This window comes from Eretmochelys imbricata, chromosome 21 (genome assembly GCF_965152235.1).
Source record: "Eretmochelys imbricata isolate rEreImb1 chromosome 21, rEreImb1.hap1, whole genome shotgun sequence".
Classification (NCBI taxonomy): domain Eukaryota; kingdom Metazoa; phylum Chordata; order Testudines; family Cheloniidae; genus Eretmochelys; species Eretmochelys imbricata.
Genome location: NC_135592.1, coordinates 6,126,663 through 6,148,562, shown reverse-complemented (window position 1 = coordinate 6,148,562; position 21,900 = coordinate 6,126,663). Strand labels below are relative to the sequence as shown.

The 21,900-nt window shown below is 42.7% G+C and overlaps 1 protein-coding gene across 4 annotated transcripts in view; it reads left to right on the top strand.

Moving 5' to 3' along the window:
* Positions 1–21,900, top strand: part of SRGAP2 (SLIT-ROBO Rho GTPase activating protein 2) — a 207,340-nt gene that overhangs the window by 137,800 nt on the left and 47,640 nt on the right. For all 4 annotated transcript variants that reach the window (XM_077839100.1, XM_077839103.1, XM_077839102.1 and 1 more), the window contains 5 exons: positions 2,914–3,129; positions 3,971–4,099; positions 9,141–9,365; positions 12,222–12,323; positions 14,474–14,671. In XM_077839100.1, coding sequence (XP_077695226.1) covers positions 2,914–3,129; positions 3,971–4,099; positions 9,141–9,365; positions 12,222–12,323; positions 14,474–14,671 — 870 coding nt within the window. The remainder of the gene's footprint in view (positions 1–2,913; positions 3,130–3,970; positions 4,100–9,140; positions 9,366–12,221; positions 12,324–14,473; positions 14,672–21,900) is intronic.

Here is a 21,900-nt window from a genome sequence, read left to right as displayed (position 1 = left end):
ACTTCCCACTTAAAAGTTTCTGAATCTTTCACACGTTTTGTAAATATATTGTTACCTTTAAGACTAGTCAGTAAGACGATTGATGCTTAATTTAAAAATTCTTCATTTTCAATACCATGAAGCAAATTCACAATGCAAACATGAAGTGGAAAAAACCCTGTGAATCTCTGGCATATGCTTTCGGGAATCTATTTCATTTAAATTTGTTCCCTTGATTTTTATGTCCTGGTCCTGCTGTAATATTAATCTGTTCTTTGGCTGTGGTGTTGACCCTAGCTGGCTATAGTGAGTCAGCACTGACCCCATTGCCAAAGATGGAGCAGGCACCGAGGCATTGTCAGCAGGATTTCATTAAAATTGGGTTTTTATTAATTTTTCTTGCTCCCTGCCAGCTCCCTTTCCAGTGATAGAGGAAAACAAACTTCTGTGCAGTTTACAGCTGCTATAAATACCTGCTTTCTAGTCTAGGCATATGTTGTAGTTGAAAGTCTGTCTGTAAATTATTCAGAAGGTCTTTCTTAATACTGACACTGTTCACATGCTCTTCAGTGTTTAAGTTTAACTTCTCTCGGTAACTGAGAAGCTTCACTGATCTTTGAGTGAGGATAGAGCCTACATCTCATTTAAAGTGAAATTGTTAAAGTTCAGACTAAGGTGAAATGGGCATAATGGTTTGCATCTTAAAACCAAATGGCTTCCAAAGGGAATTGGGCTGAAGTCAGGACTGCAATATTGGGCGCTGTACTCGGATAACCTTTACTGGCCACTTATCAGCCTATTACTATCAGTACCTATTTTCACCCTAATTGAGGATGGATAAATCAGTTCAGATGTCATGTCCTTTTTCTTCTCTTCTCCTGGTTTACACAAAACTAGATCTCGGTGTTCTCTGAAACTAAAATATGTTGTGGTCTCCTCCCCATCTTCTTAGTTTCCATATTCATTGTGCACTTCTAGGTTCCAACTCTCTCAAAAGACACTCTCCTTAGGAGACTTGCAAAAGCTAAGGTTGTGGATCTAAGAGGTTTCAGATATGTATCTGAACTGACTGAGGTTTGCCCATCAGGACTTCACGTGCACAGACCTTGTATCTCACTTGGAAACCTTTTGAGGGATGAAGGTCCCATTGATGCATAATCCTAATTTTAACTACAAGAGGACCACAAAGACTAAGGTGCTCTAAAAGCCTGTAGCACCATGTTCTTCCTTTTTGTCATTGCTAAAGAACATCAGTACAAATTATTTTCCAAGACTAGAAGCCTCCAGGCCAATTGAGCTTCTGTATGAAATATGAATAAAGGCGCCTCTAATTACATTACAAAGATGCCTATTCATATCCCACTATCCAAATGATAACATGCCAGTGTGGCACTGGCAAAGCATCAAATCAGAGGCTTGTGTGTCTCTCCTCTGCATCTTCAGATGTACTTGGAATAATGTATAAAACCTGGAATTTGAGTTTGAGTAGCTAGAGTTTAGAATGACCTTTTTATCAGTAATATTTTATACAAATGTTTCTCTTTACACTACTCTCCTTAAAATGCAGCTGTTCACTTAAAGCACTTTCCCCTCTGAACCTGACAGTGCATCTCTCCCTAGAGCCCATTGTGTTCTCGCACCATCCTTTCCTACTGGATCCCTCAAAAAGGACCTCAGCAAGCAGTGTTGTGCTGTTTGTCACTCAGCAGAGAGTACAAAGGTACTGATTGTGGGCCTCAAACACTATGGGAGTGAACACTTCAAGGAAAATACATGTATATGATGATTATCCAATGTGGTACAGCCCTCCTCAGTTATGTTAAGGGAATCAGCTGGTCCTTATTAGTTTTTTGGTATTTTAAAAAAAAAAAACCTCAAATTGGGATTAAATATGGATCTCCGGCTGATCCAGAGAAGTGACAGGCAACGGCCAGTGGGAGCAAGCCACTGATTTACACAGGGCTGCATGAGATTTGTGAATCCCCAGTGACCGATTTCATTTAGTTTTGAGGCTATAGCTCAAAACTTTCGAGAACCAAGCGGATGACCAGAACTTACTGTGCAACTAATTTAGGGAAATAGGTTGTGTGGTCGTCCCACCCCAGGTTAGTCCATTGGCTTCCACTAAAAGGATCTTAGTGAGACATTATGGAAAAAGCAATCCAAATCAGAGCTGAATAATAACCCAGTTTGACTGCAGAAATACTCTGAGAACCCCAGTTTCATACATACACATACTTTGTCCCTGTTCTGTGGTAGGATGTTTTTGTCATCATTACAACTTGCCCAGTTTGCGTTTTCTTTCTACCAGAAACTATTACCCATCAACTGCTCACTGACAAAATACTCTTTCTGAGATATAATGTGGTGGCTTGCATGAAATAAAATATTGTGATCTATAGAGCCATGATTGTCGGACAAGGAAGCGTATTTCTTTTAGCGATAATGGGTAGCTGTTTTGAAACCAGTTTCAGTAAGGAACTTTTACCTTCTACTTTTTGCCTTTTATTTTGAAGGGTACTTTGGCCATCTTGAAGTAATGTTTGTGATCTGTAGGATGACATCCATTTGTTTTAAAGATAAAAGCACTGTTTGATTTCCCCACCCACCCCCAGTGAATAAACTCTCTAAGCACCTAGGGCCTAGTCTATACTGGGGATTTGTCCCAGTTTCAGCAGTCAGTGGCCAGCCACTGGTGTGCAGAAACCTGGTGTAGATAGCTATAGGCAAAGGTTTGCACTGGTGCAGCTCTTTTTCCAGTTTCATTAGTGCAGGTATATTGGAGGCTGAAACAGAGGTAAAATTCCATGTTGAGAAGGTGTATGTAAAATCTGTGAGCATCTAGTGTGTTTGTCTTTGGGCACAACAAGCTCATCCTTCTCAGAGCATACAAAGCCATGCTGCTATGTGACTGCTCAATGATGTCTCTTGCAGGTGATGAAGACTTACCACATGTACAATGCTGACAGCATCAGCGCTCAGAGCAAGCTGAAAGAGGCAGAAAAACAGGAAGAGAAACAGATTGGGAAGTCGGTGAAGCAAGAGGACAAACAGACACCACGCTCCCCTGACTCAACTTCCAACGTTAGGTTTGAAGAGAAACATGTCCGACGGAGCTCAGTCAAGAAAATTGAGAAAATGAAGGAGAAGGTAAATGAGCAGTGGCACTGAGGAAATAAATGGTGTCAGGAGGAGAGCTTTGTAGTTATTGACCAGAGTGACTGCTGAGAAGTTTCCTGTTAGCGATACTTAAATTCAAAACACTATGTTACAATGCAGGGTTAAGGATGCAGTGTTAGGAAATGCAAAGGTTAGCATTGTCATTAACTTGGCTGGATAGCACAGCAGCCATATTTTGTAATTATCTTCATTATGCATAGATGCTGCAGAGCCCAAGCCTCTTCACTTGGAGAGAGGTGAGGCTAGAAGGTAAGGAATATCTTCCTTAAAATTGCTATTGGGCAGATTATTGCTTTCTCTTCAATGTCAATGGGGTAGTAAAATGTGGGGCCAGATCATTAGCAGCGGATGTTGCAGCAGCTGAGGGTCTGGCCCATGGTGTCTGGAGGCACACAAGCAAACGCGGGTGATGTTAATCCTTCGCTCTTTCCTTAAGCAGATCCACATACACTAGCAATCAAATTAAGTAGCCCAGAGGACTTGCAGGTCTGGAGGTGGACTGAAATGACATCTTGTTTTTTACGTCACCTTACAACCTTGTAAAACCATCTAAGACTTCACCCCCTCCACTCCCTCTTCGTTTGTGGGTTGTTTGCAGGTAAAGCCCTAAATTCAGGGTTGTCTGATTAACACTCTGTGTTGATCTAAATTAAGCCTTGGAATCTTGTTAGATGAAATTAGTTCCCAAACAAAGAAAAGTGAGCATTGAGATGAGAGGTGTAATTGTTCTGAGGGCACAGTTTGTTCTGCCACCAAGAACTTTTTTTCTTTCCTTTTCTTTTTTTAAATCAACTCTTCCATTTCTTTTCAGCGTCAAGCAAAATATACTGAAAATAAACTGAAGGCCATTAAGGCGAGAAATGAGTATCTGCTGGCTTTGGAAGCCACCAATGCGTCTGTGTTCAAGTATTATATCCACGACCTGTCTGATCTCATTGATGTAAGTGTGCTGCGACTTGGGTGCCTGTATTGAATGTCGTTCTCATTAACCCCACTGTATGCATCTCCTTCTTTAACCCCTTTTGTGCTAGCATCCTTTGTAGCCCCTCTGCAATGATGGCCTGCAATGTTGTCTGCCTGAAGTGCAGAGCAGGCTCTGATCACTGTACGCTGGGGAAATGTACCAGGTACAATAGTCGGTAGTGAAGCGGTTAGGGAGGCTTTTCTTCAACAGTTGCTTGGCAGAGGGAGTGTTAAAAAGAAGGGAAGTTTGTACAGTAGACACAGAGTATAGGAATCTTTATAAAGAGAGGGAATGCTTCATCTGTTTCAGATTTTATACATACTGTTTTAAGCAAATCCCCAAGATTATAATTGAAAGAGACAGGTTTTTCTAAAAAAGGAAAATGTGTTTGTAAAACCATAAAACAATTGGCAGAAGGACTCAAAGGCAGACGTAGCTCCCAAAACTGCTTTTAACTCATTTTTTTGAAATTGTCTAACTTTCAAGTTTATGGTGTCGCTTTATAGAACGTTCACTGAGATATGTAGGGAGCCATTCTCCTGTAGCCAGGACCTCCCGCTGATTCAAATCCACCCAGGTCTACAGATTTGTGTTGGACCAGTTCCCAGTGGCAAGGTGTATGTGTTGCCAATAGTCCTGCTAATTCCCACCCCTCGCTCAATGGTAGTCTCAGCAAAGGGGTGAAGAATGAAATTGTCTATGGAAAGAGAACTCTCCTCTTCCCTAGAAGAGTCCTGTCAAGCTTAGGGTTGGGGCAGATGATCGTAAAGCAGCATGTATGGGTACATACCCTGCAACTGCCTATGCGGTACACGTTCTGCCGCTCAATAGGAGACCTCAGTCTCCAGGAGTGGCAATTTAGCGTGTTTCTCTCAGCGCTAAATTAGTTTTATTAAAGGTATAAACTGAATAAATAACAGCTACTTTTATCATCTCTACCTTAACATTCACGCTTGCTGGAAACTCACAAAAGCCACTTCGGGAGTCTGAGATGATCCAGGGCTTGTCTTCCCGTATGGCACGACAGTGGTGCAGCTGCAGCAAAGATGCTCTTACACCAACGGGAGAGCTGCTCCCATCGGTGTAATTAATCTTCCTCGTGGTGAGGCGGTAGCTGTCAGTGCTGTCTATACGGGGGAAGGTTAGGTTGATCTAACTACTTTGCTCAGGGGTGTGGATTTTTCACACCCCTGAGTGATGTAGTTATGTAGTGTAGACCTGGTCCCAATCTTTCAGAGCTAGTGTTGAGTGATGTTTTCCTCTAGCATGTGAGTGCTCCTCCCATCCCCACCCCCACCCCCCGGCATGAGCTGCATTGAATTAGTTCTGCTCATCAAGTCATTGATTGCTGTTGGATCCCACTTGGTTCCATTTCTCGATGGCAACCATAATATTTCGCTGTAATTGAGGTTAAAATCATCTTTGCTGAGCCCTGGGGGAAGTTGTTCGGAGGAAGCTAAGTGGGTGGGTGCAGGGGATGAGGTGGGGGTTTGAACAAGAGAATTAATTTCTCATCTCTGATCACTCTCCACTGGTGATTATTCAGCCAGTTGTAAAGTCAGATGAGCCATGCTCACTGCTGCAAGGTTCAAGTATTTGAGATTCTTACTGCTCTTTCCTCTGCAGATCAAGACTCTCTATACAAAGACCTTTTAAAATGTTTTATTTGGAGGTGCAACTGTAACTATTAAAAGGAGGGCTGTCCCGCTGTGTGATGCATCATGGCAATGCTGTTGTATCTGTGGGACATCCAGCATTTCTGCTATAACCCCTGTCTTTTTAGAGGATTGTACCTGACACATTAGAAAAAAAAAATGGACTTGGAATTTTATTACAGCTTCTTGGCTTTATAGAAAATTACTACTTGCTGGGTGTTTCTTCTACAGCCTAGATGTTCTAAAGGAGGTTAAGGGAGTTGGACACCCAGTTCCCATTGAAGTCCAATGGGATTTGAAGACCTAATTCTCTTAAATTGCTTTTGAAACTTCCAGTTCTAGTTCATAACAAATTTCTGTAAAGCACTCGGCCAACAAACTGCCAGTTCTTAATATGCTTCCAATGAGGTATGTGTCTTGAAAAATCACACAGAACCCACTTACATTTCCTTGATAAATCCTTATCTCTTCTTTAACCACCAAGGAGATCCCAAGGAGTTTCTAGGAGTTTAGCCGGCAGGATTTGTCTCACTAAAAGTGCTCTGGCTGCTCTGCTGGCACAGCTGTCTCCAGACTATACGCAGATGCCAGGAGGAACAAAAGTTTCAGCAGTGCTTAATTTTTTTACCATTCCTTGATAAACATAGTAGGTCACATGGCTACAGCTCAGGCCATGTTCATGCACAGTGACATAGTTAACCCTTTAGCCGCTTGATTAACTGTGCAAAGTGCATACTTAAGTGCGTATAGAGCATTTATCTGTAGATCCCCCCAAATGCATTACAAGGACTGGCTAAGCACTATCAGCTCCATTTTTTCAGAGAGGGAAACAGTCACACAGGTGAAGGGACTTGATGGTTCATGCAGTGAATCAGTGACAAAGCTGGAAATAGAGCTAAGTACTCCCAGTCTAACAATGACTTTTTGTAAACTGCAACTGTTAATAAGACACTTTGCCATTGGTAGGTTTAAGCCCTGTTGAGGTGTAATTGAGGGTCTAATTTAAATACACACAGGATTTGAAAACCAACCCTGAAACACCTACAATATCCTCAATGGAAATAGTGGTGAGTTAAGAAGAGTGTGTTGTCCCAGACATTGGTCAGTGATTCTGTTTCCCGACTCTGGTGACTGAGGCAGATCCTTATGTTAATGAAATTATTACACTAATGGAGAAGCTGATCTTGAGAGTTATTTTCCTCGACTTTGTATTCTGGGTTTGTTTAAAGGCTACTTGCTGGCAAAGGGTTAATCAGCTGTTGTGCTGAGAAATGAATTTGGATGAGCTATCATTAAATTCTTATAAAAAATTGATTTCCTTGGAGAATGCTTCCATCAAACATTTATATAACCCAGAAAAGGCCAGTGAGACTGACACACTTATAAATATGATATGCTGGACGCTTTAAAATGTTAGTGACAGAGAGGGCTGAAAATGTTCTCTGCCACTAGCTTCTGTAAAGAAAAGCTGAAAGAAGTTGCTGTCTTAATCTAATCTTCCTGGTTTCTCCTGGAGGTGGGCTATGAAATATTAAACCTTATTTCACTCTCCAATGTCATGAATGAATCCTTTTGACATAAGCTCAGCCCTCCTCTTAAATGCATATGTACCTCGGTGTAATTTGAAAAACGGGCACCAACACTGGAGATGAACTTGTCAGCGTGTCTAGGTTCTGCGGTAGATTGACCCACATTTTAAGCAAAATGAGCATCAGTCTCTGTAAACAGTCTGAGCAGATCCTCCTCATGGGACTGTTGGTCCAACTGAATCTGACATCTCTCAAATTTTGCTGCACGGGACATGGAATTTTAATGTGCCTGAAGAGCAGCAATAGCTTGAATGGCTCTTTACCAGAGAGTGTTCCCCTGCACGTGCAAATTCTCCATCCACCAGCTTTTGTTTTCGTTCTTGGGGTTTTTGTTCTTCCTGATTGAATTTAATGTCCTTTAATTCTGTCTCCAGTTAAGCCAGCGACTGCTGTTCCTTTACAAGAGCTCCACACCTGCTACAGTCCATTGGCACAATACCCGGGCATGTAGTAGCATTCTGTGGCAGAAGTCTTGTAAAAAGCAGGGGAGGGGCAGGGTCTGGGTGTCTTTTTCTCTTTTTGAAGGCATTTACTTACAATAGGACAATGATGAGACCCAAATGATGGAGGAGGAGGAGATGCTGTGATTTTTTGCTTACAGAGCAGCATAGCAATCAAGCAGATGGGCTCTTGCTTTTTGGATATTATCCTCGCATATTTAATCTCGCTTGCGGTTCCTGGAAGATGGACATTTCTCTAGCTCTATTTATTAGATATCTGTAAAATTCAGGCTTTCTGATCAAGTAATGGAAAGAGAGTCTCTTCCTTTTGAAATATTAGGAGTTGGCTGTGGAAGCTGGGTGCAGATGAGGCTGCCTGATTGGCTTTCAGTGATGTCATGCTAATGTTAGTAATATCCAGTAAATGCTTGACTATGACTTTTTTAATCTGAAGTTTTTGTTCACTTTGTCTCACCGTAGCAATGAAACCATCCCAGCCATGCATTTTGAGGGGCACTGTTCCCCTTCTAGCACAGCAGAAGTCATTTGGCCTTTGTCTCATAGTTACCCAGGGTAAGCTTATGATGGCCAGAAATGCGACGAATTGGTCCTCTGAGCCAGGTGGCACTTAGATGTGGTGTTACCCTCTTATTTGCCCAGGTATTGATTTGAGCAGCTAAATGCAAAATTTGGACATACTCTATCTGTGAAAACTGGGCTTCCTGGTACTGTTAGGAATACCTCTGTGGAAAGCATATTAAGATGAGCCCCTGAAAGTAGCAGTTGTAATGTGTGTCCTGATCAGTTGTCTGGATGCTCAGCTGACACCAGCCTATCGCTCCTCCAAGATCAATGTGAAAAATAGTGCTCAGTAGGGTTAGAATACTTGCATAGAGTGCCTTTTGTCCAAGGATTTCAGACTGCTTCCAGTAGCAGCCACTTGGCTCTGTGACCTAGGTAAGGGATATATATGAATCCACTATTGAAATCCTCCATTTCTTAACAGCACACAGCGACACTCCATCACAATTTAGGAGAGTCGATGAGGGCTAATGTATCCAGTTGAAACTGTAGGGGGATGTTAGGGAGGCAGTTTGTAATACCCGAGTTGGAATTTATTGACTATCTTGTGTTTAACAGCCCTCCTCTTTCTCAGAGATCTCACGATCCATTGTGTATCAGTGGTCAAGACCTCTGCTTTGGGTGTGAGATAAGTGTCCATCATAAGAGTACCACTTAGTACCCATGATTTGCTATCTGCTATGCTTGTCCCTACCCAGGGACCATTTAGTTTTAGCCTTTTTATTCACATGGCATGGTGTCTGTTTTCCAGCAGTGCTGTGACCTGGGATACCATGCCAGCCTCAACAGAGCTCTCAGGACATTCCTGTCTGCAGAGCTGAACTTGGAACAGTCAAAGCACGAGGGCCTGGATGCCATTGAGAATGCAGTGGAGAACTTGGATGCCAACTGTGACAAGCAACGCCTCATGGAGATGTACAACAACGTCTTCTGCCCACCCATGAAGTTTGAGTTTCAGCCCCACATGGGTGACATGGTCAGTTTATCTGCCTCTGCTCCAGCTCTGTAAACATGCACAGAAATCTCTATCCTGCTGAGTTACATTGAAAGGATTAGATCTATAGTCAACCACAACTTCCCTGCTGTTTGGAGCTCAGGAATGTGTACTGTGGGTGGGTCACTGGGCTGGAGTTCAAGTGTGGAAGAATGGCCTTGAGACTGTATTTTTACAGGACAGTGTTGGCTAGGTAGGTAAGTGACAAGGACTGCAACCTCTCTGTGGAGTCCTATATGTAGATGGGAGGGAAAACTGCTACACAGGATGAGATGGGGACAATGCGACTTCCATAAGCAGCTTCTTCAGCTATCCATAGACTGCACTTACGGCAGCCTTTTCAAAAAGGCCACCTGTTTGATTCCCACCTGGGAGTTGAGGGGGAGGCCTTGGAAAAGGGATGCAGTAGGAAAATATAAGCTGTGGCATAGATTTCTGTAGACTGCAATTGACTCATTTTGAGTAAGAAACCAACTGAAGATGAAAACACCCAAATAGCTGTGGTCCTAAAGATGGAGCAACACCATTGTTCCCTTTCCATTCATGCATTTTCTGCGTATCCAGACTTGGTAAAATTTACCAAGCGTGTCAAGGAGACTGCTGAGACAAGGACACTCAAATTAGAAGACTGAAGAAACATCTGAAGGATTTAATCATCCCATACAGAGCCTAGCTCTGCTTCTGCAGCCACATTGCCCTCAGCTGTTTGCACAGACACACCACTGTTCTGAGTCAGAGTCCTTGCTGATCTGGTGGATAGGTAGCATGGGTTAAAAGATACGGGCAGCATAGGTCAAACAAGGCATGTTGTCTCCAGACATCACCCAGCCTCTGCTCGCCAGGTGAATGAGTTTGTTTTAGGTTGTGGGGTTTGTTTTTTTCAGATCAGTCCTAAATCTGCCACAGCATATAGCTCCCACCAAAGTCATCAGATCAGCTATCATGTATTAGAGAGAGTGGTGCCAGAGCATCCTATGCAAAAGTCAGAAGCGCTAACTCTTTTAAAAGGAGCAGTACTTTCTGTTCTTGTCTCTTGTGTTTTGTAATAGGGACATCCTAAATAACTTCTGTCCAGTGAACATCACTTGAAGCACTTTCTGAATCCACCTTACCCCCAGTCTTGCCCTATGATAAAACTTCACTTCCATTTGTTGGCACTCATTTCATGTGCCATGCCAGCATCCTGTGTCCACCTAGAGCTGCGGCCTAGCATAGTCAAGCCCTGATGAGTAAATTGGTGCTTTCCAGTTGCATAGATTTGTGGAGGGTGCAACAAGAGAGGGCAGAGAGATCAACTTGAAATATCAACTCGATCACTTTCTCTCCCCTCTGACACCCCATTCCTAAGACTGAATTGCAGAGCTCTTGCTTGCTAACACTCCAGTGGAGGAATACTGTACATTTATATATAGCCTCTTTTTATTAGAGGAGCTAACTGGAAGAAAATCTACACTGCAGAAAGAAGCCAGTATTCGGAGAAATTAACCTTTGCTATCTAAACTGATTCCTAGAGCCCTGCCACTGCCTGAATTAAAACAGAAAGACAAGCAATTTAATATGCAGTTTTATGAGGCATTTGACTGTGTAGTCCTGGAGCACAAGTGGTTTGTGGTGCTTCACACATTTTATGGTGACACAAGGTAGTCAAAGGATTTTCATTTTTGGAAACGAAAATGTATTGCTTGACAGCTTTATCCATTGTGTCTGTGTATCTGGGAGCCATGTTTAGGAGCCAGACTGAAGCCAGCTCACAAATCTGAATGGGACTTAGGTCAGTTGGCTGGATGTCTACATTATCCTAGCAAACATGAGGAAAGGCTAGAGAGGTGCTCCCTGATGGCCAGCGTGCTCTTTCATTCCTAGACATTCAGACGCAGCTTACGGCTGTCTTTCTTCTTAAGTGATGGAATGGACAGCAGGGAACATGTGAAAACCCTGAGTTGGAAAGTGGCCTTTTTATCCCATACTCATACACAGATTAGTGTCTTTAGGATAGCAAAAAGGACTGCTCCCCACCCATCCAACTCGGTCCCACATCTTCATCCCCCTCAACATATCCCTAGTCATAAGACTTGACTGTGTCTGTGTTATGTCTGTAGGAAGGTTTGTATTGCTCTCCTAGGATTGTTGGGGTGGTTCTTGTATGCATGAGATTTACTTTTTATACATGTGTGTAGCTTGGTTGGCAACTTGAGCCTTAACAGATTGTAGCTTTCTGCCATGATATTGGCAGTTTGTTCTTACCACAGAGCACAGCTACTGTGTGCTGCGAAACGTGAGCATTCTCACCAGTACTGAGAGCCCAGTGTTTAGTATGTAAAAAGGTGCTTGCCTTGCTGTCACATAGCAAACAGGTGTAATCCTTCCTGTAGCCATGGGGAATAATAGATAGCCCAAGTGGACAAGCCAAGCTTGCTTTTTCCCTTCACAAAGTACTTGACTTGTTAGACCAAATGTTTCCCTGCCATAAAATGACATAAATCACATTGAGGTCATTAAATCACATTGAAGTCATTGGGTTCTGTTCTGCCTGTGGTCTCTAGTGCAAGTCAGATGTTTCAGGATTAACTCATTGAAAGTGACTCTTGTTTCTCTTACTCAATTCTTCCTTGTCTTTTTTTTCCTCTTCTATTTTGTTTGACTTTAGGGGCAGGGGGTTGTAATTCAGTAAAACATGGGGCTTAGCTTTGATTTGTTTTGGCTTAAGTTCAGAGACTTCTCAAGCACTAAAACTATCACTGTCATTGGTTTGTTTGTTTAATACCCTAACACAATAATTATGATTTTCTTGGGTATTGAATGCACTGTGACTCTATCAAGGGGGCTTCTTTTTTGCAGGTGTCACAGCTGTGTGCCCAGCAGCCAGTCCAGAGTGAGTTGGTGCAGAGATGCCAGCAGCTGCAGTCTAGATTATCTACGCTCAAGATTGAAAACGAAGAGGTGAGCTAACAAACAGACCAAAAAAACGCTTGCAGCCTTTGCAGTATTAGAATCTTCACACAGCCCAGGGACAAGGGAATACCCCATCTCAATAAGCCTGTTTGCGCTGACCTGTGTAGGAAGATGTGGAAGGAGGGCAGATGTGGAAGCTTCGGGGTCTTAGTCTGTACCCCTGACTTTCCTTCCCAGCAGCTTTGCATGGGGCAGAAATTTCTTAGACAAATCCAGTGTTATCCTTTTTCCCAATCTGAATCGCTAGGCGTGGCCACCTCTCAGGAAGCAAAGATCAATGATCTCTCTTGTCTTAAAAATAATAAACCTCAGGCAAGTCCTAATTTTTGTTTCACTTGAGTGTTTAGCTCTCATATAAACAATAGAATCTGATTTAATACAGTTCTTTCTTCTCATGGTTTATAAAACCAACCAATACTACAAATTTATTACTTACAGCTACTGTTCAACATGTTGCTTTGTATTCAGCCTAGTTTTACTAATTGCTGGCAGGTACTGGAATATTTCTCCCCTGTGAAACAAAAGAGATGCTAGTCTATACTGGAGAATGTTTTAGCTCTTTTCTACAAATATAGACACATTGGTTTTTGTTTTTCAAGTCTCAATCCCTTGTTTGTTTGTCTGGCCACAGAAGCCTTTACAAATGTGTTTCAAATCTGTGCATAGATTAAAAACGGACAAATACGATTGCACATCTGTACTTATGCATTAGTGGGTTTTTTAATTTGTATTATTTTAAGGTTGCAATCTAAACAATAAAATACTAGAGAATAAATTGTTTACATGGCAGATATTAGATTTTTGTGTGTAATATTGATACTATCCTCTTAAGAAAGAGAAATGCTGATACTTGAAATAACTATTTTCAGTTACTTAAAAAAACTAGAAACTGTAGTCAGGTATTACTTTCTGATATTCAGGTCCATCTCCTGTTCCATTTGGGTACAGATGGCGAGGGGTGGACAGGGATTAAGTAATGTTACTAAGATGATTTCACTGTGGAAGAACACACACATCAGGTTGCAGTGCTTGTGATCAATAAGTCACATACCTTAATGTCGGATTCTCTACATGAAGTATATCTTTTCTCCTTCCATTGTCGGTTATTTCAGACAATGATGCTTAAATGCCTGCAGATGGGAAAAGGGTTTGTATGAAAAAACGGAGGCAGAGTGAGATTCTTTCAGTCCTTACTGCGGGGTGTTTGCAGTGAATTGGTTAAATTTGTTGTGCCTGTGCAGAAGGGTGGGTTTTGGTACCTGTTGTAAATAGCAATTTGGCTCTTGCCAAGATGGGTGGCTACACGTTGGCACCTACTCCTTCACAGCCTGAGGTCTGTTTGCTCACTGTGCACAGATGTAGATGACAGTGCAAAGTGCAAGGCGGGGTGAATCAAACACTGGGTTTTTGAAGATAAGGTGGATCTCTTTGGAAAAGGAGAGAGGGGGAAAGCAGCCTTTAAATCGTATCGGCACAGAGAGATGCTCCGCCTCTTCCCTTCTCCTTCCCTCCCTTACTAACCCCAAGCGTTCATCCCATCAAGGTCTAGTATCCTTCGCAGTCTCTTGACCTGAAAGGATTAAATGAATGGCATTATTCTGAGGGGCTCCCCAGGCATCCAGTGCACACCTCTAACCCCCCTGGAATTTATCATCCTGTTTGTGCGGTCCCTTGATAGCCCCAAGCAAGGAAGACACCTTCAGTAATAGACTTAGCAAATTGCAGGGAGGTCTTATTTTAATGCAGTGTTTTTGTTTTGAAGCCCGGTAGATTTAGTGTCGGGAATAAAATGATTATGAGCATTGCACCATTTCCCTCCCAACATGTCACTTTGCTATTTGGGTAGATTCCCCTCTTTCCCCCGCTCTAGGACACTGGAATAATACTTTCCTTACTGCATGGTTTGTACAGCATACAGCAGTGCAGATTTATTTTGCTGCTAGCCGGTTGTTTACGTGGACTGTGCTCTGTTAATTAGCAGAGCTTGTACTGTGGTTACGGCCCATAGGACTCAAAGGCAGTCATAACAGTTTATTAATAAAATGTTCTGGGACACTAATCCCCTGTTTTTTCACCTGCTGCTTCTCATCTTTTATTTATTTTTATTTTAACGCCTTTTTGTCCTTTTGCTGAGGCAGGTGAAGAAAACTATGGAAGCCACACTGCAGACAATCCAAGACATAGTCACAATTGAGGACTTTGATGTCTCTGACTGCTTCCAGTACAGCAACTCCATGGAATCTGTCAAATCCACAGTCTCTGAAACTTTCATGAGCAAGCCAAGCATTGCCAAGAGACGGGCCAATCAGCAGGAGACCGAGCAGTTCTACTTCACGGTAAGGGATCTGACTTGCAAGGTGTTCACGATGACAAGAAGCTATCAGGAACATTTGAGCTGCTGCTGCATTCATTGCCCCCTTATAGACACCCATGACTGTGTTCTTGTTCTCCTGAGTTTTCCTGTTTAATCTCCAGGGACAACTTTAATTTTTAGAGGAAGCCATTTGAATCCACTTCTTAGAAATGTTTGATAGCTCTTCCTGAAACTAAGAGATCTGCTAATTACCAGGATTACATGTCATAGAGGAAATTAAAATGGAACAGAGAGCCCTGGGTTAGTCTTAGTTTGAAAGAACTTAAAGGGACAGTATTTTAATTTTTAAATTTGATATCACAAGCGTAACGAGTTTAGCTATACTTGTGCCTTCCCCCAGTATAACTTTGTTTTACTGGGTACTAATACAGAAAATGCCACTGTGGCTCAGCTGTACTCTTTACTCAATGCCAGCATCATACTGTAGCAGTGGTTCCCAAACTTTTCAGCATCATGCCCCCTTTTTAATTTTCGAGAAACCCTCATGCCCCCCACCTCTCCTTTACAATAATCCAATCCCCCCCCTTGTCTTCTGACCACCCCCTCTCAGGACCCTCCACCCCCTATCCAGCCCCCCCCGCTCCTCGTCTCCTGAGTGCCCCGACACCTATCCACCCCTCCACCCCCTGACAGGCCCCCTGGGACTCCCACGCCTATCCAACCCCCACCCCATCTCCTGATGGTCCTCCCCCCCCGAACCTCTGCCCCATCCAACCGCTCCCTGTCCCCTTACTGCCACCCGCCCGGGGACCTCCTGCCCCTTATCCAACTCCTCCGCTCCCCGCCCCCTTACCAGGCCTCTCAGAGCGGCAGGACTGGCTTATTGGAAAGCCTGGGAGGTGGGTGGGCACAAGGTGTGCTGCTTGTGTGGCGGCGTGGCTGCGGGGGAGGGTGGACAGGAAGGGGAGGGGTTGGGGACGAGCCTCCCCCGGCCGGGAGCTCAAGGGCCGGGCAGCCTCGTGCCCCCCTTGGAATTTCTTCATGCCCCCCAGTTTGGGAACCAATGTACTGTAGGCTCCAGTCCAGTAGCAGGTGGACAGAGAGCACCCAATGGAGGCCCACAGGGTCATGGAAGGCCTGCATGCTGCAGTTGCAGGATCAGGGCATTAGATCCATAATCAGGGACTTGGCACTGTTCCTAATAAAACGATCTACTGTAGAGTCATGAGAAGGGAAAATTGGAGTACATCCCTGTTTTTAATGTTGGTCTTCCAAAAAGTTCCTGGTTTATTCTTGTTGCAGCCAGGGCTGGGTTTGTTAGTTTAAAAGCAAAATTTCACAATTTGTTTTTAATGTCTTTCTTTTTTTTTTTTTTTAAATCTAAGTACTTTGTCTACTGAACAGAATTTAGCGTTTGGATTATAATATGTCCAGGTGGGTAAAATCTGGTCTCTCTCTCATATCTGCCTACAGTGGAGCTGAAGGGACAGAGCTTAAAATTGTGAAGGGAATCTACCCAAGTATGTTCACAGATTTGGTCTTGAGGGAAAACGTAGGTCACTCAGAGTAAAAATTCCAAGTTCCTTCTAGATTTACTACGTTTCAGACCAGCATGTTTTTTTTCCCCTGAGTTGTGATCACGTATGTTGAGCTGCTGCATCATTTAATATTGTCAAAATCTATTCTTCCAAAAAGCAGATGAAAACCAACCTTGTAAAATTCATTACTCTGACCCCTTTTGAGAGCCAATTGCTATATTTAAAGCTTTCCTAGTCCTCTTATGAGAATGGTGTTGCTTATTAAAACTGCAAAGTTCTGTGCAAATTACATTGGCTGACAGGCTGGTTTTTGTCAGGTCTTGTCTGGTAGTAAACTCTCCGATAAACCTATCATCCCTCAGACAAGCACTCAAAATGCTTAAAAATAATGCATTAAATTTAAAAGTATTCTTCTAAAATGAAACTGGAAGTTGGCAAAAAGTGGGCAGGTGAATTGATACAATTAAGAAGCAATTGACTAGCCTGCTTGTGATTATGGGACGAGAAAAATTGTATCTTAAATTGAATTTCAGGTATTCCCTCTAGAGAGAGCAGATGCTGTATGTGCAAATATGCACTTGCACATAGGGTTAGTTTACTATGATTTTATCTGTACACGGGACTTTTCCATTTCTCAGAGTTAATATCCTGCTCCCATGTAGCCAGACCAGTGTTGTCCCACAAGGATTGTAGAGCTGTCTCCGAGAAATGAAGGTGCTATTTATCATGTCATATGCAACCATGATAAAATAACTCGGAACTGAATGAGGCTGATGTATGAAGGACCCTGTAAACAGTCAAATGAGATACTTTATTATTGTGTTTTTTTATCAGACCGACTTATAAATATCCTTAAGAATTCCAGACTTTGAATCTGTAAAGATGAGTTGTTTCCTTATACATAGAAATGAGCTGATGAGCATTAATGAGAACTAGGACAAAGCCATGGTAAATGCAGTATTGTTAGGAGAGAGAGAGAGAACCAAAATACACAGACCTTTTAAGGTACAGAACAGACCCGTGTAAAGGAAAGACACCATCTCCTCTCATTTCATACGCTTCTGTATTGCAGATCAAATGTGATATATACACATACACTGTGTGTCTGTCTGTGTGCACACGCACGTAAACATACACACACACACACACATGCACAGAAGCTCATTGGAAGATAACAAGAAACAACTTTAAGTATCAACATAACCCTTGGTTCCAAATCAGTATTTACATACCATGCTGTTTGCTTTTGAACTTTTCAGCATTCATATACTGTGGTGGTAGGTCCAATATGTAAGAGGGATTGCATTCAGAAAAACGAGTTTAAATTTAGTTTGCAAAGGATAGGAAGGAAGGAAGGAGAATGACTTGGCATTCCCATCTGTAAAATGGGGAATAATTTTGGCTTTATAGTTAAAATAGTTTTAAAAATAATATTAAGCAACACTACAACGCTTGCTCTCTTCGAAGTGCTCTACAGAAATGAATTTAATAAAATTTGACAAATCTCATGACATGAGTATTTATAATTTCATCGATAATTAATTTTACGGAAATGTCATGCTGCTTCTGTCAATGTACAACTCTTTCCCTTTTAATCACTACCATTAGCACAGTGGTGAGGTGCTCTGATTTACTCATTGCATTCTGGGAACATCGCTCATTGTCCTGATTGCATCCACTTTGATGTTGTTTTTAAAAAATAAAAATAAAAAAATAACACGGCTCTGCCCAGATTTGAGATGGAGCAAGGATATGGGACAGAAACTATTTCCATATAGTCTCGAAAGGAAGATGTACTCTAGTTGACACTTCGCTCTATTATGCATTTCACCTGACAGCTGCTTCCTGCTGGAGGAATTTAAACGGGTTCAGGTTGGGGGAGGGTATTAAAGGTGCGTGGATGTGGGGCAGACAGCCATTGCAATGCATATACCGTCACTAGTTATCATATCCTCCTTTCTGAGGTCTTTGCAATATGGAAATTGTATTGACTGCCCGTCTGTCTTTGTCCTCTTGTGTCTGATTGTACTTAGATTAAATCCAGGCCAGAAATTAAATAATGTGGCATTCAGAAATACTTTAGTGGTGTTTGTTTTTGGTGTTTGTATTAAGTTTGAAACAGAATGCTGCTGGATCTTCATTATTCATCAAGAAAAACCTGCAGTTTTGATTTTAAATGGACGTCCTTTTTACTTTGTGTGTCCTCCTGGGAGGTGGCAGGCTCCGGAAGGTTGGATTTATTGTAGTATGAAGAGGATATGAAATACCAGTAGTCAGTAGGAACCATTGTTTTCCTTGTAGCAGCAATAGGATGAACTTTGCATTGGGCTCAGTGTTCTTAAGGTGCCAGAAGTACTCCTTTTCTTTTTAGTGTTCCTAATGTAACTCACAGAGACCCCTCACAGCCTGAGAGACCAGAAAAAAGGTCAGAGAAACGCATAATGGTATTTGTCTGGAACCCTGAGTGTTTGATAAGCTCTATAGACAGGAATCTCTTTTCTCTCCTCGGAAGTGTGGCCACTTCTGAAATAAAACTTGGCAGTTCAGAATTGCATCATGCAAATTTAGGGTAGTATGTGACATTCATCACTTTCTATCCTCAATAGTGATGTGTGAAATTGCAAGGGGAAATTTTCAGGTAGCATTGTTGAAATTCTGCTTTAGCCATGAGGCTGGAGCTAAACCCCACCTCGTTTACTCATAAGTTAGTTTCATGACCTCAGCTGGCCAGGAGATGAGCTTTGTTTCCTTCATGAGATGGTACCTCCAGTGTCGCATACAGGGCACCTTGGGTTTTACAGAAATAGCCATCAAGTACAGGCCACCTTCAGCTCTGCTTTGATTGCATGCCTTAGATAGTATGGCTGTTTTTAAAGCTGGTCTTTCAGCTTGTGGCCTGTCACAGGTAACAGTCTGGGGTAGGTGCTCTCTGAGTAGATTGCAAGGCTATTTAAAAAACAAATCCAATACAGTTGCTACCTGTGAGTGGTCCACCTTCCTTCCCCTCCTCTCTCTTGGATTTCTGCCAGAGCTGCCCTGTGGCATGTCTCCAGTGAATATGACGTTCCAATAAGGGCATACAAAAATGGTATTTTGGGAGAAGGTTCTGTAGCATAATGGAGCACCCCGAAGGGGAGAGGGGATTTTTCTCATGTAATTCTAATACATAATCATTGAAATCATGCATGGTGTTAACTGTGAACCGGTCTTCCATCCTGCAGTTGGTTAATGCTAATAAGCAGTAGCAAATATCCTCAGTGGCCAATGATGGGACACTAGGTGGGGAGGGCTCTGAGTTACTACGGAGAATTCTTTCTCTGGTGTCGGGCTGTTGGGTCTTGTCGAAATGCTTAGGTCTACTGACTGCCTTATTTGGGGTCACGAAGGAATTTTCTCCCCGGGCACATTGGCAGAGAGACTGGTTTTTTTTAGCCTTCTCCACAGCATGGGGCACGGGTCACTTGAGGTTTAAACTAGTGTAAATGGTGGATTCTTTGTAACTTGAGTCTTTAACTCATCATTTGAGGACTTCAGGAACTTAGCCAGAGGTTATGGATCTATTACAAGTGCAATGAGAACTAGGACAAAGCCATGGTGGATGCAGCACTGTTAGAGGAGAGGGAGAACCAAAATACACATGGGTCTGTTCTGTACCTTAAAATGTCCATCTCCTCTCATTTCATGTACTTCAGATATATGTGGTGTGTGTATAAATACATAGACTGTGATAGTCCCTTCTGGCCTTAAAGTCTGAGAGTCTATGTGCAGCCCCTCAGGCCCAAGGATTCATGGTCAAATGGGATCCAGGAGGGGAATCTTGTACCTCATTATCAAATGGTTATTTGTTTTAATGGGATCTTGACTGACAGCAGGAAGTAAACCACTGACCTATGACCAGTCATAGAATCATAGAATATCAGGGTTGGAAGGGACCCCTGAAGGTCATCTAGTCCAACCCCCTGCTCGAAGCAGGACCAATTCCCAGTTAAATCATCCCAGCCAGGGCTTTGTCAAGCCTGACCTTAAAAACTTCCAAGGAAGGAGATTCCACCACCTCCCTAGGCAACGCATTCCAGTGTTTCACCACCCTCTTAGTGAAAAAGTTTTTCCTAATATCCAATCTAAACCTCCCCCACTGCAACTTGAGACCATTACTCCTCGTTCTGTCATCTGCTACCATTGAGAACAGTCTAGAGCCATCCTCTTTGGAACCCCCTTTCAGGTAGTTGAAAGCAGCTATCAAATCCCCCCTCATTCTTCTCTTCTGCAGGCTAAACAATCCCAGCTCCCTCAGCCTCTCCTCATAAGTCATGTGTTCTAGACCCCTAATCATTTTTGTTGCCCTTCGCTGGACTCTCTCCAATTTATCCACATCCTTCTTGTAGTGTGGGGCCCAAAACTGGACACAGTACTCCAGATGAGGCCTCACCAATGTCGAATAGAGGGGGACGATCACGTCCCTCGATCTGCTCGCTATGCCCCTACTTATACATCCCAAAATGCCATTGGCCTTCTTGGCAACAAGGGCACACTGCTGACTCATATCCAGCTTCTCGTCCACTGTCACCCCTAGGTCCTTTTCCGCAGAACTGCTGCCTAGCCATTCGGTCCCTAGTCTGTAGCGGTGCATTGGATTCTTCCGTCCTAAGTGCAGGACCCTGCACTTATCCTTACTGAACCTCATCAGATTTCTTTTGGCCCAATCCTCCAATTTGTCTAGGTCCTTCTGTATCCTATCCCTGCCCTCCAGCGTATCTACCACTCCTCCCAGTTTAGTATCGTCCGCAAATTTGCTGAGAGTGCAATCCACACCATCCTCCAGATCATTTATGAAGATATTGAACAAAACCGGCCCCAGGACTGACCCCTGGGGCACTCCACTTGACACCGGCTGCCAACTAGACATGGAGCCATTGATCACTACCCGTTGAGCCCGACAATCTAGCCAGCTTTCTACCCACCCTATAGTGCATTCATCCAGCCCATACTTCCTTAACTTGCTGACAAGAATACTGTGGGAGACCGTGTCAAAAGCTTTGCTAAAGTCAAGAAACAATACATCCACTGCAACAAAAGGTTTCTCTGATCACTGCACAGCCTAGCCAAGGAATGCTTTGGCATCTTGTTCTTCCTCATCTCAGGGTGAGGTGCACTGACTTTACAGACAGACTGAATCTTCATTTTGGTTTTCAATTTCTCATTATTTTTAAGTCTCTTTTTTTTTCAAGTTATGCTGATGTCTCAAGGGAGATGTTTCTTAAAATCCATTAGTTAGAGGGTTTCTTATATTGTTGATTTTCAGGAGTTTCTCAATCCCTTTGACCAGTGTTTTGTGCGGTGTGTGTTTGGTAACTGGAGATACTCATGCAAACAGTGTTTGTCTATTAGAAAGTCATGAACTTGTACTGCTGATTTAATGATGTAACGTGATGGTAGTATCATAATTAGCTGGTATGAAGACTGCTGATATCAGATGTTTAAGAGCCTGGCGTTAAGTAGGGAATAAGCAGAAGACCAGATAGAACTTCAGAAAAACACAGATCCTATTTTCATGCAAATAACCATCCGTGTTGCTTATCCACCTTGGTATTTAATATCCCTAGCTGAATAATAAATAGGATAACGAGAAGAAAATTGCATGTTAAAGCAGAATTGTGTCTAATGAGGATATTTATCAATTTTGCCATTAGGAGTCAGTGATTCTTGAATATTA